Source organism: Cyprinus carpio, chromosome A9, assembly GCF_018340385.1.
Source record: "Cyprinus carpio isolate SPL01 chromosome A9, ASM1834038v1, whole genome shotgun sequence".
In the NCBI taxonomy this organism is placed as follows: Eukaryota; Metazoa; Chordata; class Actinopteri; order Cypriniformes; family Cyprinidae; genus Cyprinus; species Cyprinus carpio.
The window spans coordinates 14,696,973-14,721,003 of NC_056580.1; the positions used below are offsets into that span (position 1 = coordinate 14,696,973).

The following is a 24,031-nucleotide window of genomic DNA, read 5'->3' on the forward strand; positions in this document are numbered from 1 at the left end:
ATTACTATTTTTACTGTATTTGTTTATCAAATAAATGCAGGCTTGGTGATCATAAGATATTTTTTTCAAAAACTTTAAATATATTAGTCACCCCAACTGTTGTGTATCTCATTAGGTAGTTTTATGTTTATTTCTTATTTTAAATTCATCTCACAATATTAACCACTTTTATTTAATTGTTTGATTGTTGTTATTGTTGTTTACTCTGAAGTGGAAACAGGCTTCTATAAGGTTTTTAGTTCTTATCCATAAGAATAAAAGGAATCATTGAAAAATGCCTCTTCTAATAATGAAATAAAAGTGGTCCTTATTCTTTGACCATAGACACTTCAGTTTGTTTCATACTTTTAAAGGTAAAGTGCAGGTCCAAAAACCAAAGTTGTATTTTGTCCTTCAAGAGAGCTTTTGAGTCTGGATTCACTGAATACAAATGTCTGCTAAATTGATAAACCAGCAGCACAAACATCAGCTTATACAAATGAGGCTACAGCATCTCAATTGTTCGACGCAGTATAAAAACTCTAGTCACATCACAACTTTTATCCACACTTGTTTTCAAAAATCAGACACTGTAAACAAAACACAGCTGATCTCCCATGAATTTAAACTTCACTCTCTGGCATATAAAATGCTACATAAAAAACTAAAAGTCTTGACATGAAACCAAACTCTGACTTAACACATATACAATTTTTATCCCAGTGATTCAACTGTCATTTATGGTCAGGACAGATCCCAGTCAGACGAAGGTCTTTTGATGTATCAGTACCCTGTGATAAAGTCATTAGCGTGAAGCCGTTCATTCATAGATCCAGTTGGGCTTTGAATAATAGTACTTTAGACCAATCGGAGCTGATTTTTGTAGAGGTAAGACAGAGAGAATGCCAAACATGAAACCCAGAGAAAAATCCACGGTAACAGTTGGCATTTTGTGAGTTCACCGAGTGAATTCACAAGCAGCTGACACTCTCATTTTTGCTGCTTTTGGACAGATGGTGTTTTTTATTGGGAAGGGGCAGAGAGAAATCCCCATTGCCTATTGATCCAGTGAGCGGCATGTGTGTGGACTGATAGGCCAGTGGTGGAATGGTGTTGACCAGAATTAGTTGTAATGGTTTCTTCTCCTCATGAAACTGGCATCGGATGTATCTAGTGAAGGCAGAGCGGTAAGTCTTGTTGAAGAGAGTGTAAACCAGCGGGTTAACAGCAGAGGAAAGGTAACCGACCCACACAAACACATTCAACAGTCTGTTCATCACATCGCCGTCACATGCTGCTGGCTCGCAAACTACCGCTAAAACGTTGGTGATGAAAAATGGACACCACATGACCACGAACAGGAAGAAGACAATGCCCAGAACTTTGGAGGCTTTTTGCTCATTGCTGATGGACTGCACTGTATGCCGTCCGAAAGGTGGCGTCACAACCCCTGATTCTGCCCCCGCCTCGCGGCTCAACGAGCGGCGCAAGAACAGTTTTTTCTCTGAGGGTGAGAATGAGGGTCCAGGAAGGAAGTTGAGAGTGAATCCTGCGCTCCATTTGGGCCTGGGCACCAGTTGGTCAAGGCAGAGTGTGGCCTCACTCTGCAGAGCGCTGATAGTCAGGAAGTAGGTCACCACCATAATGGTCAATGGCACAAAGAAGGCCACAAAGGACCCAATCAACACAAAAGAGTTGTCAGTCAATAGGCAGCTGCCATCCTTGAAAACTTTGGTGTGATCACGCAGACCCAGCACTGGGATTGGCATGGAGATGCCTGCAGAAAGACAAGGGAAGAAAGTGCATTTGTAGTTTAGTTTAGTCTGCAGAAATTGTGACAGACCAAAAAACAAGGTGGCAAAGAAACCAAACAACAGAGAAGAAATGATGACAGTTTCTTATTTCACACAGAACACAAAAGCAGCAAAGTTGTGTGACCTGCAGTTTATCTATGACATATGCAGCTGTTCTATTTGTGTTCTCTTCACAGTCCATTTGTACAAGCAGACATAAATAAATAATAGTTCATATAGTGCTTTCATGTATAACAAATTAACATCCAATTCATTACTCTTTTTAACAGAGTTAATACAATTTGAATATCAGACATAACTGTTTCATTCTGTTCTGTGATTTTTTTATCACTAAATAATGAAAAGGAAGACACTCTTAATTGAGAATTTGAGGTTCATGTTCATTTAATAAACCAATATTAAAATGTATTAACAGCCTTAATAAATAAATAATACAGTTGTTTTAATAACATATAGTAATAAAGAGTATGGGTTTATAATTTTTATATGTATAATATTGCTTACATAGATAACATTTTAACATGCAATTCATCCATTTTTATTTTTAATGGCGGCAATGCATTTAGAAAATCTGACATTGTAGTTCTTTTATTTTGTTCTGTTATATTTTTATCAGTAAATTATGAAAATAGATTATCTTATTTTTATTTTTTTTTATAAATCAAACACAAGAATGAAGTTTACCACAAAACTACAAAAAGTGGGATTTAATGTCATTAATAATCATCATCAACATTAATATTCTAATACATCGAATTGCTATAATAGATGACATATCAACTTGCAATTCATTTGTTTGTTTTTAATTCTGTTAATGTATTTTAAAATTTGGTTTTTAATCATATTCTGTAATTTTTTCTTTTTTTTCAGTAAAAGATACATATCACTTTGAAGATAACAAGCCCCACAATTCATTTGGACTAGAAAAAGTTTGTGCATATAAAGGAATATCACTTAAACAGCTGACTCATGATGATAAGAAATGTATTAGTCTATAAACCATCTCTTATCTCTAAGGAAACACACACACACAGCTGTTCACAAACATCAGTTCAAGAGCACACATTCTGTCTGAAATCCTATCATCACATCTTGTTTTAATGATAAAGATTTTCTTTAAATAGCTCCTGGCTCGTTATCATGTGTAAACACTTTCTATTAATTGTTTCAAACACTAATACATCATTTATTTAAAAATCATTAAACTGTTTCAAACTGAGAGCGCAGGTGGTGTATATTTATTAAAAACATGCTGGGTGGCTCAATGGGAACGCCGTGAATGATGGATCTCTTGTTCGAGGACAGGTTCATATTATTCTACTTACTTAGAAACATTTCTTATGCTTAGGCAGCAAAAATATCCATCTTTGTCACATGCCTTTGGGTTACTGCACAGTAATTGATGGGACTTTTTTTCTGTAGAGGCATAACCTCAATAACACAGCTATTTACGACCATTAGCATTCAGTTTAGCCTGTATAATGTTGTATATGATATACTTCTCATTTCCACGAGCATCTTGGAAATGGAAATCTTGTATCGCTCAAGGACAAACTTTCAGTGAAACTGCCATGGTGATAAAAGATCTCCATGGCAACAGTAAATCTCTGCAAATCGTGTCTGATCTCTGGGGTTCGATGGGGGGAAACCGAGCTGGTAAGGAAGGGGGGGGGGGGCATTAGCTGTGCAATGATGGCATTGGCTGTGCATCTACGGATGACTGCAGGCCTTGGATGACTATGATAAGAACCACAGAGTGTAAAAAAATGTGTGTCACTGTGTATCCAAATCTGAGAGGAAGATGGTGAGATTAAAAATATATACAGTATCAGTAAGGTTTCTCCTTCAAAAATAAGTGGGGTTACTTTATCTTGCTCACTATCAACCTCCTTTGGCATCACTTTGGCATCAGAGTAAACAGAGTTTAACGTTAGAAAAGCAGCATTATAATGTAAGATGTTACAGTGCTTTGCTCAAATCCACTGACAGCTCTCAACCTCTAAGGGCTGCATCTTCACAACAGATTTATTCATAATCGTCTCAGTTATAGGGCCCTATCATACACACAGCGCAATGCGGCGCAAAGCGCAGCACAAGTGTTTTTGCTAGTTTCAGCCCGACGCGGTTCTCATTTTTCCTTCCTGTGCCACGCAGTTCAAATAGCAAATGCATTTGTGCGCTCATAGGCATGCTGGTCTAAAAAAGAGGTGTGTTCAGGCACATTGTTGGCGCGTTGCTATTTTGAGGAACTGAAAATAGACTGCACATTGGCCAACTCAAACCTGGTCTAGGGCTTTTCACAATCTAAGCGCATGGTCTAAAGCGCACGGTGCAGGCCACACTCAGGGCGTGTCTGAATCCACTTTTACCAGTTTAATGAGGGGAAAACAGTCGGCGCACCCAGGGGCATGGTCTAAACAAGTTGTCGACAAAATTTCTACAAAATACGCTGTGTTTTCCGTCAACTGGTAACCCGGGGAGCCGAGATACAATTGAGCTAACTAGCAGTGGACGGGATTCACAAACCAAAACGAAAATCGACATTCCGGCCTGAACACACATTTTCAAAGGAGAATAACTGACAGTAGCATTGGTTTTCATATAAACAAGTATGTTAACTTAGCATGTTTCTTAAATATCTGCAAACATATTAGGCAAGGCAAGGCAAGTTTATTTATATAGCACATTTCATACACAATGGCAATTCAAAGTGCTTTACATAAAAGTAAGTAAAATAATCATGAAAAAAATAAATCACAAAAGTAAAACAAAGAATTTATAAACGTTGAAAATGATTTAAACATTGATTTAAAATGATTTTAAAACAGTTAAACATAAAATGATTTTACATAAAATACAGTGCAATCAGTTCGGACTTCGCACAGAGCTCATTCTATAAATGCACAGCTAAACAGATGAGTTTTGAGTCTAGATTTAAAAGTGGCTAATGTTTTAGCACATCTGATCTCTTCTGGAAGCTGATTCCAACTCCAGGCAGCATAATAACTAAAAGCGGACTCCCCTTGTTTTGTGTGAACCCTTGGTATTTCTAACTGACTCGATCCTTCTGATCTGAGTGGTCTGTTAGGTTTATATTCAGTTAGCATATTTATAAATGAGTAAAAGTACTTTAAAATCAATCCTAAATGTAACTGGAAGCCAGTGTAAGGACCTGAGGACTGGTGTGATATGTTCAGATTTTCTGGTTCTAGTCAGAATTCTGGCAGCAGGGTTCTGGATGAGCTGCAGCTGTCTAATAGTCTTCTTGTGAAGGCCGGTGAGGAGACCATTACAGTGGACCACCCTGCTGGTGATAAAGGCATGAACAAGTTTCTCCAAGTCTTGACTGGAAACAAAACATCTAATTCTTGCAAAGTTTTTTAGATAATAGTATGCTGATTTAGTTACTTCTTTGACATGACTACTGAAACTAAGGTCTGTCTCCAGAATCACACCAAGATTCCTGACTTGATTTTTAGTTGTTTAACCCCTAGAGTCAAGGTACTGTATGCATTCACCTTGAAAACTTCATCTTTGTTTCCAAATTCAATGACTTCAGTTTTTTCCTTGTTTAACTGAAGAAAGTTCTGGCACATCCAACTATTAATTTCATCAATACATTGGCAGAGGGAGTCATTGGGGCAGTAGTCATTTGGAGATAAGGCTAGGTAAATCTGTGTATCATCAGCATAGCTGTGATAGGCAATTTGGTTCTTTCTCATTATTTGACTTAGTGGGAGCATATAGAGGCTAAACAAGAGCGGTGCAAGAATTGAGCCTTGTGGGACTCCGCATGTCATGGACGTCCACTTAGACTTATGCTCTCCTAGACTCACATAATACCCTCTCCCTTCTAAGTATGACCTGAACCATTTGAGTACCATAACAGAAAGCCCGACCCAGTTTTCCAGTCTCTCTAGTAGTATGTTGTGATTGACAGTGTCAAACACAGCACTTAGATCTAGTAATAGCAGCACTGATATTTTGCCAGAATCAATTAATTATCAAAATAATTAAGCGAATATAATTTATTATCTTAATGAATGCTGTCTCTGTGCTGTGATGCAGTCGGAAACCAGATTGAAAATTGTCCAGGTATCAATTTGAGTTTAATTATTTGTTCAGCTGATTAAAAACTACCGTTTCTATAATTTTGCCTATAAAAGTAGATTTGATATTGGTCTATAATTGCTCAAAATGGTGTTATCAAGATTGCTCTTTTTCAGGAGGGGCTTAACAACTGCAGTTTTCAGGGAGTTTGGAAAAGTCCCAGAAAGAAGTGAGGCATTCACCACTTCTAAGAGATCTTCTTCTAAACAGTTAAGCACACTTTTGAAAAAAAGATGTGGGAAGTGTGTCAAGATAGCAGATTGACGATTTTAGGTGCTGCACTGTCTTCCAAAATTTGCTATCAATTGCTTCAAAAATAGATATAGTATCTTTTTGATATTGCAGCCGAATCTGTCTGACCTCTGCATTACTTGAGGATGTGCTAATCGCCTTCCTGATATTGATGATCTTCTCAGAAAAGAAGGAAGCAAACTCATTGCATTTCACTGGGAATCTGACTTGGGGGGGTTGTCAGTCTCTCAACAGTAGCAAAATATTATGGTATTTTTATGCTTAAGTAGAGTCAAAATCTTACATACAGCAGCTTTAAAGGTTTTTACCAAGGGAATCTTTTTATCACTCTTTAAATCAAGAAATACTGTCAACACCCATTTTTTGAATAAAACGTTACATAAATCAAGTGAATTATATATTAACTCCTCTGTAAAAACCTTCAGAATATAGATAATAATTAAAATGCAAAGTATGCTCAGAAGTTGAGATTTCTGGCTCAGTGCAGGAGAAAAAAAATAATTTTGAGAAAACGTAACAAAACGTAAACAACAACAAAAAATGTGTATTGTAATTGAAATCTATAGAGACAAATAAAATGTTTAATAAAACAAACGTCTGTTTTTAAACAATGTGTATTTTGGCTGCTTTCATCCCACCTTTCTGAAAGAAGACATGCTATGGAAGCATAACATGCTAAATCTCTAACAGCCTAAAATCTCAAAATTGACCAGTGCATGAAAAAATAATGGTTTTGTCTGAAGTGTCTTGCCTTAAAGCAGACTGAGAGCTGCTTAGCATCAAGAGGAAGGGGGACAGCTGATCTGTTTGGTTTGCATTACAAATACTTGAATCAATGGATGGATGGATGCATTCTGTTATGCAGGAAAAAGAACAAATAATCCAGTACAAAAAATCCACTTTTTGTCTTAACAACCAGACTTGCTGTCTTTTAAAAAGCATCTGACTCGTTCTCAAAAAGCCCTAATCTCTGAAATGTTAGCAGATCTACAGTACTTTGATCCCCAAACAACACATAATTGGCATCAGAAAGTCTTCTTCACTTTAAAGTAGCACTAGCTCTCAGCTCTTTAACCACTCCGAAGCTCACAGAGGCTTGAGACTGTAGTACTGGGAACTGATGCTGTATCCAAAAGTGTACCCGCACAGTTTAACCACTTTATTAGTGCAGATATTTTAGTTCTATATCGGTCTCTGCTGACTTTAGTTATATTGCTTTGCATTATAAATGTATTTCATTAGACTGTTTTGTTTTTCTTTTTGCATTACTGTGATGTATATGGCATTGTGGCATTCACATGACATGACATGTGGCTCAATGGTAATGGTGTCCCGTACTTGGAATTTGTGCCGTGCATTTAACCCATCCAAGTGCACACACACAGCAGTGAGTAGTGAACAAACACACACACCGTGAACACACACTCAAAATATCCATTTCTGTTTGTCCTGCATGCAAATCGAATAACAATCAGTGATATTTCAATCAGAGTTTTGGCATTTCTTCAACTTCGGGCACAGCAGAGGTTGATTTTTATTAAAACTAATAGATTTATTTTTCTTCATTTATATAAAGGTCACACTAAAACTATCTTGGAAACACCATGCCTTCATTATTTTTTGCTAAAATTTTTTTATTTGTGTGTATTTTATGATCCGTAAAATGCTAGCTATGAAATTAATCTTAGAAAGATGGAGCCATTTTATTTCACAAATTATATACAGAGTATGCTATTAAACACACATGATTTGAGATATGGTGGAAATAACACTGTGCATGCTGGAAATATTCATGACTTCAGCATTCATTGACCCAGACCTGTAAAATTCATTACTTTTAAGCTTTCCATTATGCTATTTCTTTCTCTTCTCAATTATTTCTTCCTTGTGGTGCTCCATTGACATGATCAGCAGGACACTGATGAAGCTGCAGTCACTACTGCAGGTTTCATTGTTGCCTTTCAGCTCCAATCTATAATATAACTGAATATTGCTGCAATTTTACTTCTCGTTCACTGATACCCAACTCTCTCCCCCACTTATGTGTTCAATAGCCTCTCCTCTGCTGAATGACAAAATAGGTTTATTAGGAGGTTTATTAGCCACTGATTTCTCTATTACACATAAACATAAAGGTTTAAAGACCCTCTTTGGAATGCTCTTCATTATAGTAGCGGCTCTAAACAGCCAAGGTCATATTAAAACCAATAAAGAATCTTTCCTCAGATTTTCTGAAAGCAGAGTCAGTGGTTAAAGTGAAAGTGACATACAGCCAAGTATGGTGACCCATACTCAGAATTCGTGCTCTGCATTTAACCCATCCAAAGTGCACACACACAGCAGTGAACACACACACACCGTGAACATACACCCGGAGCAGTGGGCAGCCATTTATGCTGCAGCACCCGGGGAGCAGTTGGGGGTTCGGTGCCTTGCTCAAGGGTACCTCAGTCGTGGTGTTGCCGGCCCGAGACTCGAACCCACAACCTTAGGGTTAGGAGTCAACATACATTAGATCAGAGTCATGACTCATCAAGACAGAATTACATCCTGTTCACAACAGTCTTAAAAAAATGGCTTCACATCACAGTACAGCACAGTGTCATGCCCGCATGTTGATGGCAACAGGTGTACCTGCTGAGATGGTCCAGACGGCCGTGATCTTGGCCCGGGCACGGGAGCGTGAGTTTGACCGATTGTGTCGGATGGGGTTACGGATGGCCACATAACGGTCCAGGGAGATAGCGCACAGATGCATGATGGAGGCGGTGGAAAAGAGAACATCCAAATAGATCCACATGGGACACAGTGATGCAGGGAGGGGCCAGGAGTAACCTGAAGAAGACACAGACATTCAGAAAATCAGGCCCAATGAATAAAACTGACAACAAAAGGCTTTGAAATATTGACTTTCCTGTTACATGCTAATGGACCCTGTGAGATAATTTAATGGGCTTTGTCCACTAAGCTTAACTGAGTGATTTTACTGGAAGGCATGAGTGTGATGAGCTCTTGAGAGCAGCAAAAGCACTTAATGATCACTGACAGTGTTTTCAGTTGACACTCTGATGAAAAGCAGTTTATTTTCTACAACACTCTATCTATCTATCTATCTATCTATCTATCTATCTATCTATCTATCTATCTATCTATCTATCTATCTATCAGTATAAGTACAAAAATGGTTCTTGTGTGGTATTGTTGTGGAAACCACTTTTATTGTAAGAGTGTAGTACTCTTTCTATCCATCCATCATACCTGTCATACCTGTCTTGTTTTTCCTGGGAGTCTCCCATATTTCACACCCATCTCCTACCTCCATCCCGTTTTGTTATTTCTCCCGGTAAAATCCCATCATTTGTATGGCCCAAACCGTGTTATATGAATAATCACATTAATATATTATTCCAAGGATGTCCAGTTGCCAGATCTTGTATGAAACGCATCTTACTTACACAATCGACACATCATACAAATTTCAACCCATTTGGGATCTCAACCTGGCAACCTACAACCTACAACAGTTGTGCACAGGTAGTAGACGTGGGAAGTTGATTTAAGCATCACTGGTGGAAATGGGAGGAGAAGACTCAGGTGGTGCAAAATATACATGTAAATTTAACAACAGCTGGATGGAAGAATTTAATTTCATATCTCAAAGCCATATCGACAGTGCCCACGCCTTTTGCAAAGTGTGTCACACTGATTTTAATATCAGACACAGTGTAAAAAATGCCATTACTCAGCACATTAAATTTTATGTTTAACAGTGTTAAGGTTCAAAAAACACATTATTTTCCACATACTGTACATTATTGTTTCTCCTCTATGCCCCGCCTTCTGAAACACATCGATTTTTACAAAGCTCATCGGTCTGAAAAGCGAGGTGTGCTGTGATTGGCCAGCTATCCAGTGCATTGTGATTGGCCGAATACCTCAAGCGTCTGACGGAAATGTTACGCCCCTTAACATATTGTGATGCCCTGTCCGGCCGGAGCGATGAAACATAAACATAAAACCCATTATAAACGTGATATAAACATGATTTCTTCTCGTCTTTTCTTTTGGAAGAAACAAAGTAATTTCGCTTTCTCAATGAAACAGCGTCACACACCGCGGCCTTGAGTGAGCAGAGGCTGAAGGCCTAAAGTGAGCCGCGGCCTAGAGTGAGCCGCGGCTGGCTTGAATGAGCAGAGGCGGGCGGTTTGAGAATGGCGCGGCCGGTGGATTCTACGAAGGAGCGTCTGTTGGACTTGAGGCAACCACATGTGACGACCCCAGGCTGAACTCTGCTTCATCCATGGTGAAAGCCGTTCCGGCGAAACACAGTGCAAAGTTGATGTATTTCCTCAGCGACCAGCACGAATAAGCTCCAGGTAGGACAAATTAGATATCGTCCTCTTTTGGAAGGCCAAACAAAGTAGTTTCGCTTTCACAGTGAAACACACATCATCTCCACAACATGGCGGCAACAACAATACTACAATGAGAATAAAAGGAACGCCTTCTTTCTTTGCATGAACATCTGGGTGGTGTTATGCAAATCTTCCCACATAGTGATGTGGACATGTCGGGGTGTGTTAGAACGAGCCGTTTTAGGGGGGTGTGGACGAGTCTTAACTTTTATAAAGAATATCTCTTTGGATTTGAGACTTTAGTATTTGCAACTTTACAGATCTTTATGCACCAAGAGCTTGTAACACTCCAAAGAGAAAGGAAAAATTGAAATCGCATCATATGACCCCTTTAAAGGGAAAGTTTACCAATAAAAGTTAATTTTGTCATCAGTTACTCACCCTCATATTGTTCCAAACCCATAAGACTTTTATTCACCTTTGTAACACAAATGAAGATTATTTTTATTGAAATCTGAGTGCTTTCTGTTCCTCCATTGACAGCCTACACAACTACCACTTTCAGGGTAGGTATAAAGGTATAAAGAAAGGTATAAAGACATCATTAAAGTATGTGACTCCAGTGTCTTAACAGCAATTTTATGAAGTGACGCAAATTGAAAAAAAAAAATATATATATATTTTTTCCACAATATATACATCTCAGACATGTTCACGAGTGCACCGCAACGCACAGTATCTATCTATCTATCTATCTATCTATCTATCTATCTATCTATCTATCTATCTATCTATCTATCTATCTATCTATCTATCTATCTATCTATCTCTGTCTGTCTGTATACCCACAGTGTCAGCCTGTCTATCTATCCAGCTGGACATCAATCCATCCAAGCACACTGAAGCCACTGGTGAGGAGTTAGTTCAGTTTTGTGAGTGCAGTAGCGTTAGCTCACTCCGCTCTGGGCAGTCAGGCAGAAAATTACCATCCACCAAAGACTCATCAGTGAAACTGTAAATTTCAGTCTTAACACTTTCATGCCACTTTGTACAGAACACACACAGACACAAACTGTGAAGTGGAGAAATGCTGAATTAATAATACATTTAAAACAATTTGCAGTTATTGTCATGTGTTTTCTTATGAAAGGAGCTCTTTCACTAGATTTGTGTTTTTTTTTTTTTTCACTGACAAAAGATTGAAATTAAGCACAAAGGCTAAGCCAAAGGAGCCAACACAAATGAAGAGCCACAAAGAAAATAGTCTTTCAAGGGAAGAGGAAATGAGGTAGAAAAATATAGAAAAAGAAATGGGTGAGAGAATAACAGTAGGAGGAGCTGTAGGAAATGGGTTACATGCAGTGAGAGGAAGTGAAGGGAAGAATGGTCATATGTGGATGAATGACTGTGCAGAGCTTTTGTGCAAAAATATGATAAAGACCATTAATCACCAAAACAAAGATCACACCAATCACATCATTCCTCATTGGAATTCACTCAGGTTTATTATTGGACTTGTTACCTCAGCACGGTATTACTTAAGTTTCCCTATATGTGTGTGTTTATTGTGTTCTTTCAAAGTGACAGAGAACCTGTTGCTTCCATACAGTTAAATTCAATGCTCAAAAACAGATGCTGTGAATTTCTCTGCAGAAGAAATTCAGTTTGGGCTTCAGCTAAAACTCAGTCTGTGGTTTGATAAATGCATGCAGCAGCACAGGAGATAAACTGAGAAAATAACATTATCTTAGCTTAGAAAAGCTCCCACGCTATCTCCTGCCTTCACTATGAACTGAGGTGTAAAAAGAAGTCTGTCTGGGTGACACACTAGTTAAAGATAGATACGTTTTACTATAAACATGCAGACTGCCATCATCACGGCTCAAACAAATATATTTGGTATTAGCCATGTGACAGTACACAGAATGAAACAACTGGCACTCTCTTTGAAAATGGTATGCATTTTTAAAGCACTATTCGGATACATCTCATTTCCTCTCACCCACAGATCCAGCAATTAAAATCATCATTTTAGATATTTATTTTATGTTAAAATCATAATTTGAACTGCTATCAAACTTATCGTACTTAAAATAGTTATCATTAATTTATTATAATTGTATTCCCATATTTTTATTTAATATTTTAATTATTTTAAATTAATATAAAATGCAATGAATTTTAGCATATTTTAATCACCATAAATGTAAAACCACACAAATCAGAGTTTCAAACTGTATTTAAACAGTATTAAATTGTATGTATGTGATTTATGATATTCCATCAAACCACACCGAAAATAAATGTGAAAAAAAAAAAAAAAACACGTATATAATATTTAGGATGGTCTTCTCAGCCCGCTGATCAACATATTTAGAAGGTTAAGCACTTCATTTAAATGACTATTTATTGAAAAAAAAAATAATAATAAAAAAAAGAGTTTCAGGCGTATTTTATACCCCATTTCGTGGAAACTGCCTACAGCATGAGTTGAAAGAGAGAGAGGATCAGGGCTTATGATAAGAAGAGATGAAGGTCTTTTAAGAGAATATTAAGATGGGGGGACTGTTTGATGTAGCGGTATGCATCATGGCACAAATAAAAATCAAAGTCTTGATGAAAGAAGCACAAACAGGAAAACATAGAAGTAAAAGAATAAAAGGTCAATCACTGGCAGGCAGAAGAGGTGCTTATGAATAGACTATGATAGATGAAGAACGTCATCCTTTTCTCCGCTCTGAGGATTCTGCCAGCTGTGCCTTTATTCAATAAAGCTCAAACAAAAGATGCCACATCAAAACCAGAGGCTAATTAATAATCCATTAAAACAAAATGCCATACATTTATGTGTGTTTGTGCTTGGGACTGAAAGGGAAAGGGAAACAAATGAAGGGAAAAGGCTCGATTAAAAACCCTTCAGACAGTTTGTCTAATTGGAGTTGCTCATCGGTACAGGCTCGGGGGATGCCCTAATTATTGAATCCGTAATCACCCATCATTTAATTCTAAGACCCAACAACAACCTGACAAATTCCCTCAAATCTGTAGAGTGTTTGTGCCTGTGCCTCAGAGGAAAGCCAAATGTTATCTGGCCAAGCAGGATAATAGCCTGATTTGGTTGAAGGACACCTTAAAAAGCAGTAAGTGTGTAAGAGTGTGTATGTGTGAGTGTACTATATTTTGGGGACCAATTTATACCCAGAACTAAGCTATTTTTGTCCTCATTTGTTAAAATGGTATTAAAATGTAGTAAATTAAAGGGATCATTCACCCTCAAGTCATTCAAAACCTATATGACTTTCTTTATTTTGTGGATCACAAAAGATGATATTTTGAAGAATGTTTATAACTAAACTGTTTCTGTTCCCATTGACAAAAAATATAAAGGAATTTAATGGAAGCAAAAACAATCAGTCTATGGAAAGTCCTCATTTGCAGTGCTGTTTATGAAATTACAGTGATTTTAACCATACAGCCTCTCTGGAAACATTAACTATGAATACACTCACACATACGCACCACTGCCTTAAAAGCTTTGCCTTACCACAAGCCCAAGATTTCAGCAAGCTGAATGAGAAATCTTAGCAAAGACTTGAGAGTGCTGGAACATTTTGAAATGTATTTCATGTAAGCACTGATTTGAGCCAGAGGCCAGTGAAATGACCACTGAGGGCATGATTACATGCGTCACTGTCACCATGTCAAAAAAAAAGATATTTGCCTAAAAGCAGGAAGAAATCTCACTGTAATGTCATGAGGAGTGTGTCTGTGTGCCTTTGTGTCGGTGGAAGGATAATTACAATACCTCTGGCTCACTCCCTTTTCCCTGACCCTTCCTGAACTCATCCTCTGCCTCGTTAAGCAGCCCTGAATCTATCAGACTAATTAATCACCACTTCCTGTCCCCACACCCACACACCTTTCTCACCACTTCACTCTGTCTCTTTACCTCTTGTTTGTCCTGCAAACAACTCAGAATGATGATGAGTCGTTACACAAATGGAATTCTTTCCTAATCATCTTTCTTCCAAACCCTTCTGAATGGACGCATGTTTTAAAGTCTTGATGCCATTTTCCCTGTAAACCAGTACAGTGACCAGTACATCATTTTTTACTAGCACATATTCAAACATGGCAAGTCACAATGGGATACAAGACACATGAAAACCAATGGTAAAGATTATGAAATTGTAATGTTTGAAAACTGATTTTTATTTATTAGTTTTGAACAATTATTCAACCTAGGCTTAGTGGAAAAAAGTGCCTGTGGCAACATTTCTGCAAAATTACATTATGCTGCTTGTGCATTTTACGAAAATTTCAACGTGAAATGTCTAGTAACGGGCCCTAAAAGTGTCTTCAGTTTTATCCTAAACAGATAAATGTGAATCTGGCAATGTTTTAACTTTGTTCACATTGTTAGGTTATTATGTAAATATCACAGCACTTTGAAAATTAAATGTCCAGTGAGTGGCATCAATAATGCTGTATTGCATTTGAAATTAATGTACCACGTACACAAACCCCAAACCAAACCTAAAAGAGAATCTAAAAACGTGATATAACGTATTTGCTGAAGCAACCATGCTCTTTTTTATCTTGCTTATACATGGCTTTGAGCTCTTTTATCAAGAATGTTTCAGAGGACTTGTACTTTGCATCGCGAGTGCAGTGCTGTACCAGGTGAGCTGCAAAGCAAGTTTACTAAAAAGGCATACATATGGAGCTGGTTATGTGATGCAAACATGAAAATGTATTAGTTTACAAATCATGCATTATGTTGCAACTGTTTTGAGGTCATGAATTAGTATTGTGCAAGGAATTATGTGAAAGTAAGTCTTTATTAATTGATATCTGTCGCTGTAATTATAATTTGTGTTAAAAGGAATAACATTGTTTTACTGGCACTAGTGTATGTGTGTTTTTGGAGTTTCACAAAAATGTAGGTATAGCCACATTTTTCCAATCATTCTGTTGTTATTATTATTTCCTTTAATCATTTAGGGGTGAATGAATTACGCATACTGATAGCATTATTTATTTGCACATGCTGTTTGTGTTGGTTTAGTGCCACTCTTATTTACTTATTTACTATCTTTAAAATGAGAAAACGTTGCCAACAACACCAGACATCTGGATATATATCTGGTTAAAACGCCATTGTTTGATCTTTGTTTGATTAATAACTGCTTCCATGATCTATAGAAAATCTTTTTCTTTGGCAACGCTAACAGCGGTAGGCAAATAGAGGTGAGTTCTATTTAATAAAGTGCAATCTGTAATCCATATTTACATAGAAAGGAGGCGTGTTTGTGCTGAAAAGAATGGCAGTGACTTAATTTGAATACACATTTGAATTTGAATGCTATTTGAATGTGCTATTCCAGCATAGTTAGCACCTGATTATGATTAAACAACTTCAGGTGGTTAGTAAGTAAGACACAGGGTTCTATGCTGTAACAGCAGATGCAAAAGACTTGCAGTTCATATTTAGGAACGTTATGATGGCTATCCATATCCATCCAGAAGATATAACAACCCACCCCAGATCTATAATGCAGGTGTATGTTCAAAAGAGAATAGTTAAACAGCCATTACTGATGTGGCACAGGTGTCAAGTGCTTAAAGCGGCCATGACCCTAATGAGAATGAAAGATATATTTTAGTGTCTACGCAGATGCTCGTCATTAGCCCTTCATGCTGCTCATTAAGTCACTCCTCTCTTTTTAGTCGGTGAGTGCCGTGGCAACCTAGAGACCACCTGTGCCAGAAAACCATCAATGCTGCATTAACAGCAGCTATTGAGCTTTGAGTGTTGTTCTGGAACACTCTATCGTCATGGTGACATGACGTGGCAGGGGATTATGCCAGAGCTCTGCTGTGGAGCCGTTTGGGAGATTGCGAGGTTTTAGAGAATCAGGAGGAAATTGGTGTCTGTGTGTATTCTGATCCCAGTTATTTTGGCTTCCCTAACTGTCACTCCATCCGGATCTATGGAAAACAAACACAAACAAAAGACCAAAAATATACAAGCATACAAGAAAGACTATTCTGAAAATCTGACACAGCTAAGTAACATTAATACAGGATATTCTATATTAACATAAATTGCTTGGTAACTGTAAACAGCCTACAGTCAGACTTATCAATTATTTTATGTAATAAATGTACTGTAGTTATTAATTAAATACTAGTGTCTTTATCACTTTTAATGATCATTAACCATGATAAAGTAACTATAGCGCATGGCCTCTCATGGCTTATTGCTTTATTCCTTTCATTCACATTCATTAGAACCAAGTCACATCAAGTTTATGTAGTTTTAACTTTATTCAATTGCTTCAAAAATGAAAACTACAATTATACAATACAATACAATACAATACAATACATCATATAACATAACATAACATTACATAACATAACATAACATAACATAACATAACATAACATAACATAACATAACATAACATAACATAATTACTACTAACTTTTGGTTGGATATTAATGGTCAACTTCTAATAGGAAAATTTATAATTTTTTTTTTTTTTTTTTTTTGGCTCCCTTGCCTCCTGTGAGATAATGGACAGACACAGGGCTATTCTTACCTGTTAGGATAATGGGTTAGAAACATGCGCTGCTATTTATAAAACGCCTCTGTTTACCATTGGATTACTCACTGTGGGCTTCGTCACAGCTCTAGTACGTCATTGCTGAAACTCAATGGGAGTTCCTCTCTGATTTTATCACCCCTGCTGCTTCAGATGTGATCCCTCTCTTGTGGAATTTTTAAAGATCTCTGTCCGATGCGTCTGTTTCTCGATCTCTCTGTCATCTCCACTCTTCTGAAATCACTTCAGCCTCTCTGCTCTCCTCTAAGACTAGTGGAATCTGTCTGTGTTTACAAGTGATTCAGTGGAAGATTCAGGGGTGTTTCGCTGATCCTCATCACTGGTTCTCAGAAATGTTTCTACGAAGACATTCCCTCAAATTGTGAAGGTGGCTTAGATATTTGTATTTTAAAGAGCCAATTCAGGTGGCTGGATTGCAGTGGTGGAGAGATACTTTACAGTCCCCAGGATGAGAAAATGATGTGTGCAAATTGCGTTCAGAGCTTATTTTGTGGGTGCATTTATTTTTTTCTGAAAAAAAAAAAAAAAAAAAAACTTACATTTTTAATATTGTACATTATAATGTTGTGATGTCTATATTGACTTGGAGCATTTAGATTTTTTTAAAGGGGTCATGAAATGCAGTTTTCTCAAAATGTCAGTTTTCACTGTCTGTGAAACTCACTCAATTTCAAGGGGCGTTATGCAGAAATGGAATTAAATGCCCTCTGCTATGATTGACTAACTTCATTGCAACGTGCAGTCTAACATTGTAACATTAGAAATTAAAAACAAAAATAATGTTTTTTAAAGCAGAAGTTAAATTCACAAAACCAAAAATGAAATTTAAAGGGGTTATATGATGTGATTTAAATTTTTCCTTTCTCTTTGGAGTGTTACAAGCTCTTGGTGCATAAAGAAGATCTGTAAAGTTGCAAATACTTAAGTCTCAAATCCAAAGAGATATTCTTTATAAAAGTTAGGAGTCAACCACGCCTACCTAAAACAGCTCGTTCTAACACGCCACCACATGTCCACATCACGATGTGGAACGATTTACATAACGCTGCCCAAATGTTCACACAAAGAAATAAGTAACTTTTATTCTCGCTGTTGCCGCCGGCGCCATGTTGTGGAGACGCTGTGTTTCATTGTGAAAGCGAGGCTACTTTGTTTGTTCTTCCAAAAGAGGTCTCAACTAGAAATCAGTGGTTAAGTTGTATTTACAACACTGTTCCAGAACAGTTCAACCCAGATATTCAGATGTGTGAAGCGCATTTTGCGGAGGACAAGGACTGTTTCCTGTGAGAGTAGCCTACAATGCCGGTGTCTGTTTCTATTAAGTGTGGCAATTCCAACTTTGCAAGGACAGTCTGGCGCTTCTGACTCACAGTCTGTAAGTACATTTTCATATGTAAAGAATTTGCCAATGATGATTCAAATGCGAGTTTTGAGCAGTGTAGAGTAGCGCTTGTTTGTCGTTTCGCCGATCACAAATGCAGACATGGTTTTATGTTTACGCAGCACAATACACAATGCAACGCATAGAAAGACAGTACAAGTCATTATAATCAGTATTTATGTCCCCACTGGATGCAACAAATGCCTCGTTTGTAGTGGGTTTTAATGGTTTTGTCTCATCGCGCGGGCACATACGGCATGACAGTTTGTAAAGGGGCGTAACATTTCCGTCACACACTTGAGGCATTCGGCCAATCACAACACACTGGATAGCTGGCCAATCAGTGTGCACCTCGCTTTTCAGAACGATGAGCTTTGTAAAAAATCGACGCGTTTCAGAAAGGCAGGGCATAGAGGAGAATATACCTGTGAAATATAAGTTATGCACTGAGGAAAACACAACTACATCTTAAACACAAGTATCCTATCTGACAGGGCAAGCTGCTTTATACGTGTTAATTTTAAAGCCCTAAATATAAAGCATATTTCATGTTTAGGACAAATTGGATTATGCACTTTGCCTACAGCAACTCACTCTGTGTCGCTCGTATCAAACTACTTTATATCAATATAAACTGTATTCCCTCATTCCATCGTTTAAAATGTATACAGTATATATCATGAAAACTCAATATGCCGCCCAGCCCTATTTGCAACCTAAACATAACCAAATATCTATTTACAGATTACTAGCAAAGACAACAACAGTAAAACACTAGCTACACATTGTGTGAAGAGTTAATAATAGCAATGGTAACAAACTATAATTAAATGTGTTCAGCTCAAATAACAAAAATATTCAGCTAATGCAGGTAGGGATGGGCGATAAACAATATCATATTGAGATTGTGATAAAAATTTATGTTGATAACAATGAAAAGCTTTGGACATTTTTTACTCAGTGTGGATTAATATAACAGCAGAAATAAACATGACAACAGTTTTGTCCGATGCACAAACTCAAACACACGCGACACTCACTGTGTTTTCAGCACACACGCTCACTGCCAGCTCAATATATGAGAACATTCCACTTCTTCTGCAGACGGTTCTGAGAGTTACAGACATGAGTTGTTCAGAACAAACCTCATTGATTACGTATGACTATGACTCATGTTAAGGGGCATGACAAGGAGAATCGTGACGTCACGTTTCTCCTGATTTTAAATCTTGTCAGTTCAGAAGGGTAGAAAATAATAATTTATATTTGAAACTGGGGAGTTCTGAAACCTGCAGTATGATTTTTATCATTTTGATTCTCCATTTCATGACCCCATCATTTACTTAGATAAAACATTTTATATTTTCATATGAAAATATTACAATTGAAAAACTTAAATAAATTTAATATCAATATATATAAATATAATATTAATATGAAAATTATTATCGGCTTATTGGTATCAGCCATAATTATAATATTGTGCATCTCTACCGCCATGGGTTACACACCAAAGCTTAAGCAGTTAAACAAGATTTTTCCTCTAAATATGAGTTGCATTTATGATAATTGCCATTCAGTATATTCTTAAAAGAAAATAAAAACCCACATACTCACGGTCCAAATGTCCTGCTTTAGAAAGAATGAATGATTTTATAATTTTTACAGAAACATTCTCAGGAAACCCTGTGTTTGTGTATGCACATGCATGCATGCATGTGAGACAGCGAGAGAGAAAAGGAGAGAATGGAACAGACAGAATGTGACTCAACCATCAAACACAAGGACAAAAGAGTTTAATCAAGCCAATTAATTAGGAAGAATAAAGGTGCAAAAATGCTCAAGCAACAATAGTGACGTTTTTCCTGAACAACAAAAACAAAAAAAGCATAGCCAGCCAGGAGACAAATACAAATTGCTTCATATAAGTACAGGTGAAGTACTGAGTGTCTCCAGCATCCAGTGGATTTGAATAGCATCAGCCAAGCATGTACGCAGCATAAAATAATTCGACTTTCTCCCAAAATTCTCCCTCAACATCAAGTTTATTGGGTTATTTTGACTAACCATTTAACAGACGAATTTAGTAAGCAGCAGAGGTCATTCCACTCACACACACCTTGAAATGTTAACAAGGTTTGAGCTGTAACATGTGACTCTGTCCGGAAACAGTGACATGACATTTATTCACATCCACAGTCTGACTAATGGTACTAATACTTCCCACAGCAAATACAGAGGGGACAGATGAACAGAAGAGAGACATAGAGAGAGATGGAAATGTTGAAGAGGGTGGCATGTTTCTCTCATGCACACTCTTGTGTGATCTTAACCTCTCTGTTTCCGAGTTCTTTAAAGCTGCAGACAACAGCCTGAAATACAGCATGACAATGACATCTCACTATCAAGCTCCATCAGAAAAACACATTTCTTATTCCTACTCGAATAGAAAACAGATTTTCAAACTCCAAATAAAATCTGTTGTGCTAAACCATGCATTTTTCATTTGTTTGGACTCATTATAAAATAATCCACAATGTCATCCAGCAAACCGTTTGCATGAAAATACCCTCGTCAGTGTATACAAGGCCACTAATGATCAATTAACACATCCACTTTAAGTACACAAATAACAAATTACACAGAAATTAACATTTCGCTGATGAAACATGACAGATAATGAATTAAAACTAAATTAACAATACAATGTGGAATGAAAATTAAACATGGCCATATATATTAAAAACTTGAGAATTAAACAGGACAGTGAAAACAGTGAACTAAAATTTTAAATGCATTCAGAAATGTGCCAGGTTAGAAAATTACCATGAAATACCACAAATACTGTATGCTGCAGAAGTCACTTCAAACAATGTGTATGTTAATACAACATACCTCACTTTACGCAAGCAGTTTTTCAATAATTCAAAAAATGTGCACAATTTGTTTTCTTGACATATTATAAAAACATAGTTTTTATTAACATATTATAGAGTATGTCATAATTTAAAGGGTTACTGAAGTGTATAAGTTGTCTAGTCCAATCACGTCTGACTCGAGGTTGTGACATCACCAGGGATGTGTGCTAGGACTAATTCACAGATGTTTAAATGGAAATTATGTAACCGACTAGTCGACTACTATTTGCTTGATATGCAATCCATTCGAAAGAATCCCATTTGTAAAAAACATACAAGTAATCGTCATTAACATGAGCCAAAATATAGTTTTAGGTTCTCCGAAACCAAAACTCCCACACCTTGCTCATTTTCCAAGTGGACATTTCTCTGAGCCTAATGCAATATCCACTTTTCAAACTAATATTTTATTTTTAAAACATAAAATTAACATGGCGTCAGTTTGAATATAGCCTTTGTAAAATATATAAATAATAATAAATAATAAATAATAAATAATAATGCTAAAATAAATGAAAAAAAAAATAAAATAAAGGAAAACAATAAATAATATATTTTTAAATGACTACACAAGCATAGTCGACTAGTCTCTCACATCCCTAGACATCGAACCTTCACTGCTCCAATCATGTTGATTTTGTTGGAGTTTGAATGGGCAATACCAGAATACACCACAAGATGGTGCCACATAACATAGCCTAACAAAGCGTAACGTAGCGTAACGTAACGTAACGTTTTTATGCCAATTATGGCAAAAACAAAAGTCACAAACATGAAATGCTCACGTTTGCTTTAAAAACAGCAGACCAAAGGTAAACAAACAAACAAAAATCCTATATATTTATATCGTAATATTACATTATAAGCGTAATGTTGTGCCATGATTGTCAGTCGCTGCCATCTTTGACATGATATCAAATGATGCTTCTTGCTGAGGTCAAGGTTGATCTATCTAATCTAATCCATGTCCGATTTAGAGCTCCATTCCAGTCATTATTTTCAAGTAGGAGGTGGGAAAATCCCAAAGTTTGTGGTGGGAAAATTCTGTCTTTCCTCTATCAAAATCAACCACATCTGTATGTCAAACTTTTCCAGATTGGAAACTACTGCAACCTGACAGATATACACACCGTGTCTTTTTACACATTACTGTTATTCAGAATCAACATTCAACACTATGTAAGTAAAAGCTTACATACAAATATCACTGCCTACATAATCAATTACTACTGTCAAAATCAAGCAGACTCACCATACACAATGGTCACCATGGAGACAGGCATGACCAGAAGTCCCAGAAGCATATCTGCCACTGCCAATGACATGAGAAAGTAATTGGTGGCATTTTGCAGTTTTCGTTCCAGATTGACAGCCAAGATTACTAAAATGTTCCCGGTAACCGTAATAATGACCACAACCAAAATCAGTAGCGCAGCCCAGTTTTTCTGAACTAACTCCTCTGTACTCGTCTCGCCGTTGCACCTTTGCCATGACAGCAGTTCTGTTTTTTCACTGGAAGTACCACTCATGGATAAATTGGGAAAGAGAGATACATCAGCCCAACTTTTGTTACAGCCAAACGAAATGTTGCGCACCACATTACCCAGCATGATGTCCGGGCTCTGTGTCCATGTGTCAGGGTCAAAGGGCATCAGGTTCGAAGAGGTGAAGACGCTTTTAGGTGCAGGTTTTGAAATGTTGGCATGCAAGTTCATAATGTCCCTTATTAATGCTGACAGACTCTCAAAGACAAAAGTTTGTTACCTCCCAAGTTCGATTATAGGTCATGTATCCTTCTTTGTTTCATAGCATCCTTCATCCAGCCATTGAGCCATTGAGTCCAGAGGTTTGCTTCATTTTGTCCTCTTTGAAAACACTCCTGAAGTCTTCCTGCTACTCTTTCACTGTCACCAAAAAGCCTGAAAAATGGAAAATATAAGGTATAAACACGCAATGTTGTTCCCATAATCCATGTATTTCTGAAAGTGCAGTGTGTGTTGCGTCTGTTAAGTGAAGTCTTCTTGCTCCTCTCTGTTCTCAATGTTAGAACACCACAGATTTTACGAGCTGGGTGACCTGTTAGTTGAGCGTGCGCTCTCTCGCACTCCCTCTCTCTGCTCTCTCTTGCTGTGTAGCAAGCTAGCAGATTCTGGTCCTCCTCAAGCCAGTGATCATTCCGTTCAATTCAGCTGTGCTGAGAGAGAGGGGAGAGAGAGAGACTGAAGTGTGAGTCAGGGGTTTAGTGAAAGTTCCTCAGGTGTTTCTCTTTCTTTTACACCTGCCGCTGCAACTACCAAGACAAATCAGGAAGCTTATTTAATGTGACAGGCGACACACATACACACGCTCCACTTGCTTGAGGTCCAAAGGAAATTAGGAAAACATTTAGACAAAAACATAAACACACAAATTTACTATTTGAAGTCAATCCTTCTATCCATCAATCTCTATATGTCCATCTATCCATATATCTATCCATCCATACATCTATACATATATATATATGTAAAGGTCTAATCTATCCCTCTATCAGTCCATCCATCTGTCCTCTATATAAGTACATCAGTCATGCTATGTATTTCACTAAGAT

General features: G+C 37.3%; 1 protein-coding gene across 2 annotated transcripts; it reads right to left on the reverse strand.

The window, feature by feature from the left end:
* LOC109095823 (5-hydroxytryptamine receptor 2A-like) lies at positions 1-23,269 on the reverse strand. Of its 2 annotated transcripts, none has more exons than XM_042763727.1 (3): positions 22,694-23,269; positions 8,790-8,990; positions 1-1,756 (listed from the first exon to the last, which is right to left on the reverse strand). In XM_042763727.1, exons 1-3 carry the CDS (start codon positions 23,154-23,156, stop codon positions 951-953), a joined length of 1,470 nt encoding a protein of 489 aa, XP_042619661.1. In that variant the 5' UTR covers positions 23,157-23,269; the 3' UTR covers positions 1-950. The 2 variants fall into 2 exon arrangements, with proteins under 2 accessions (XP_042619661.1, XP_042619662.1); XM_042763728.1 differs by having other exon boundaries at positions 23,206-23,266.
* Between the last annotated feature and the right edge of the window lie 762 nt (positions 23,270-24,031).

Excerpts from the sequence above, each read along its gene's own strand:
- LOC109095823 (XM_042763727.1), bottom strand. The coding sequence starts at position 23,156 with ATGAACTTGCATGCCAACATTTCAAAACCTGCACCTAAAAGCGTCTTC. Across the intron at positions 8,991-22,693 it reads CATGGTGACCATTGTGTATG|GTTACTCCTGGCCCCTCCCT; the intron begins GTGAGTCTGCTT and ends TGTCTTCTTCAG. Across the intron at positions 1,757-8,789 it reads CGTCTGGACCATCTCAGCAG|GCATCTCCATGCCAATCCCA; the intron begins GTACACCTGTTG and ends GTCTTTCTGCAG.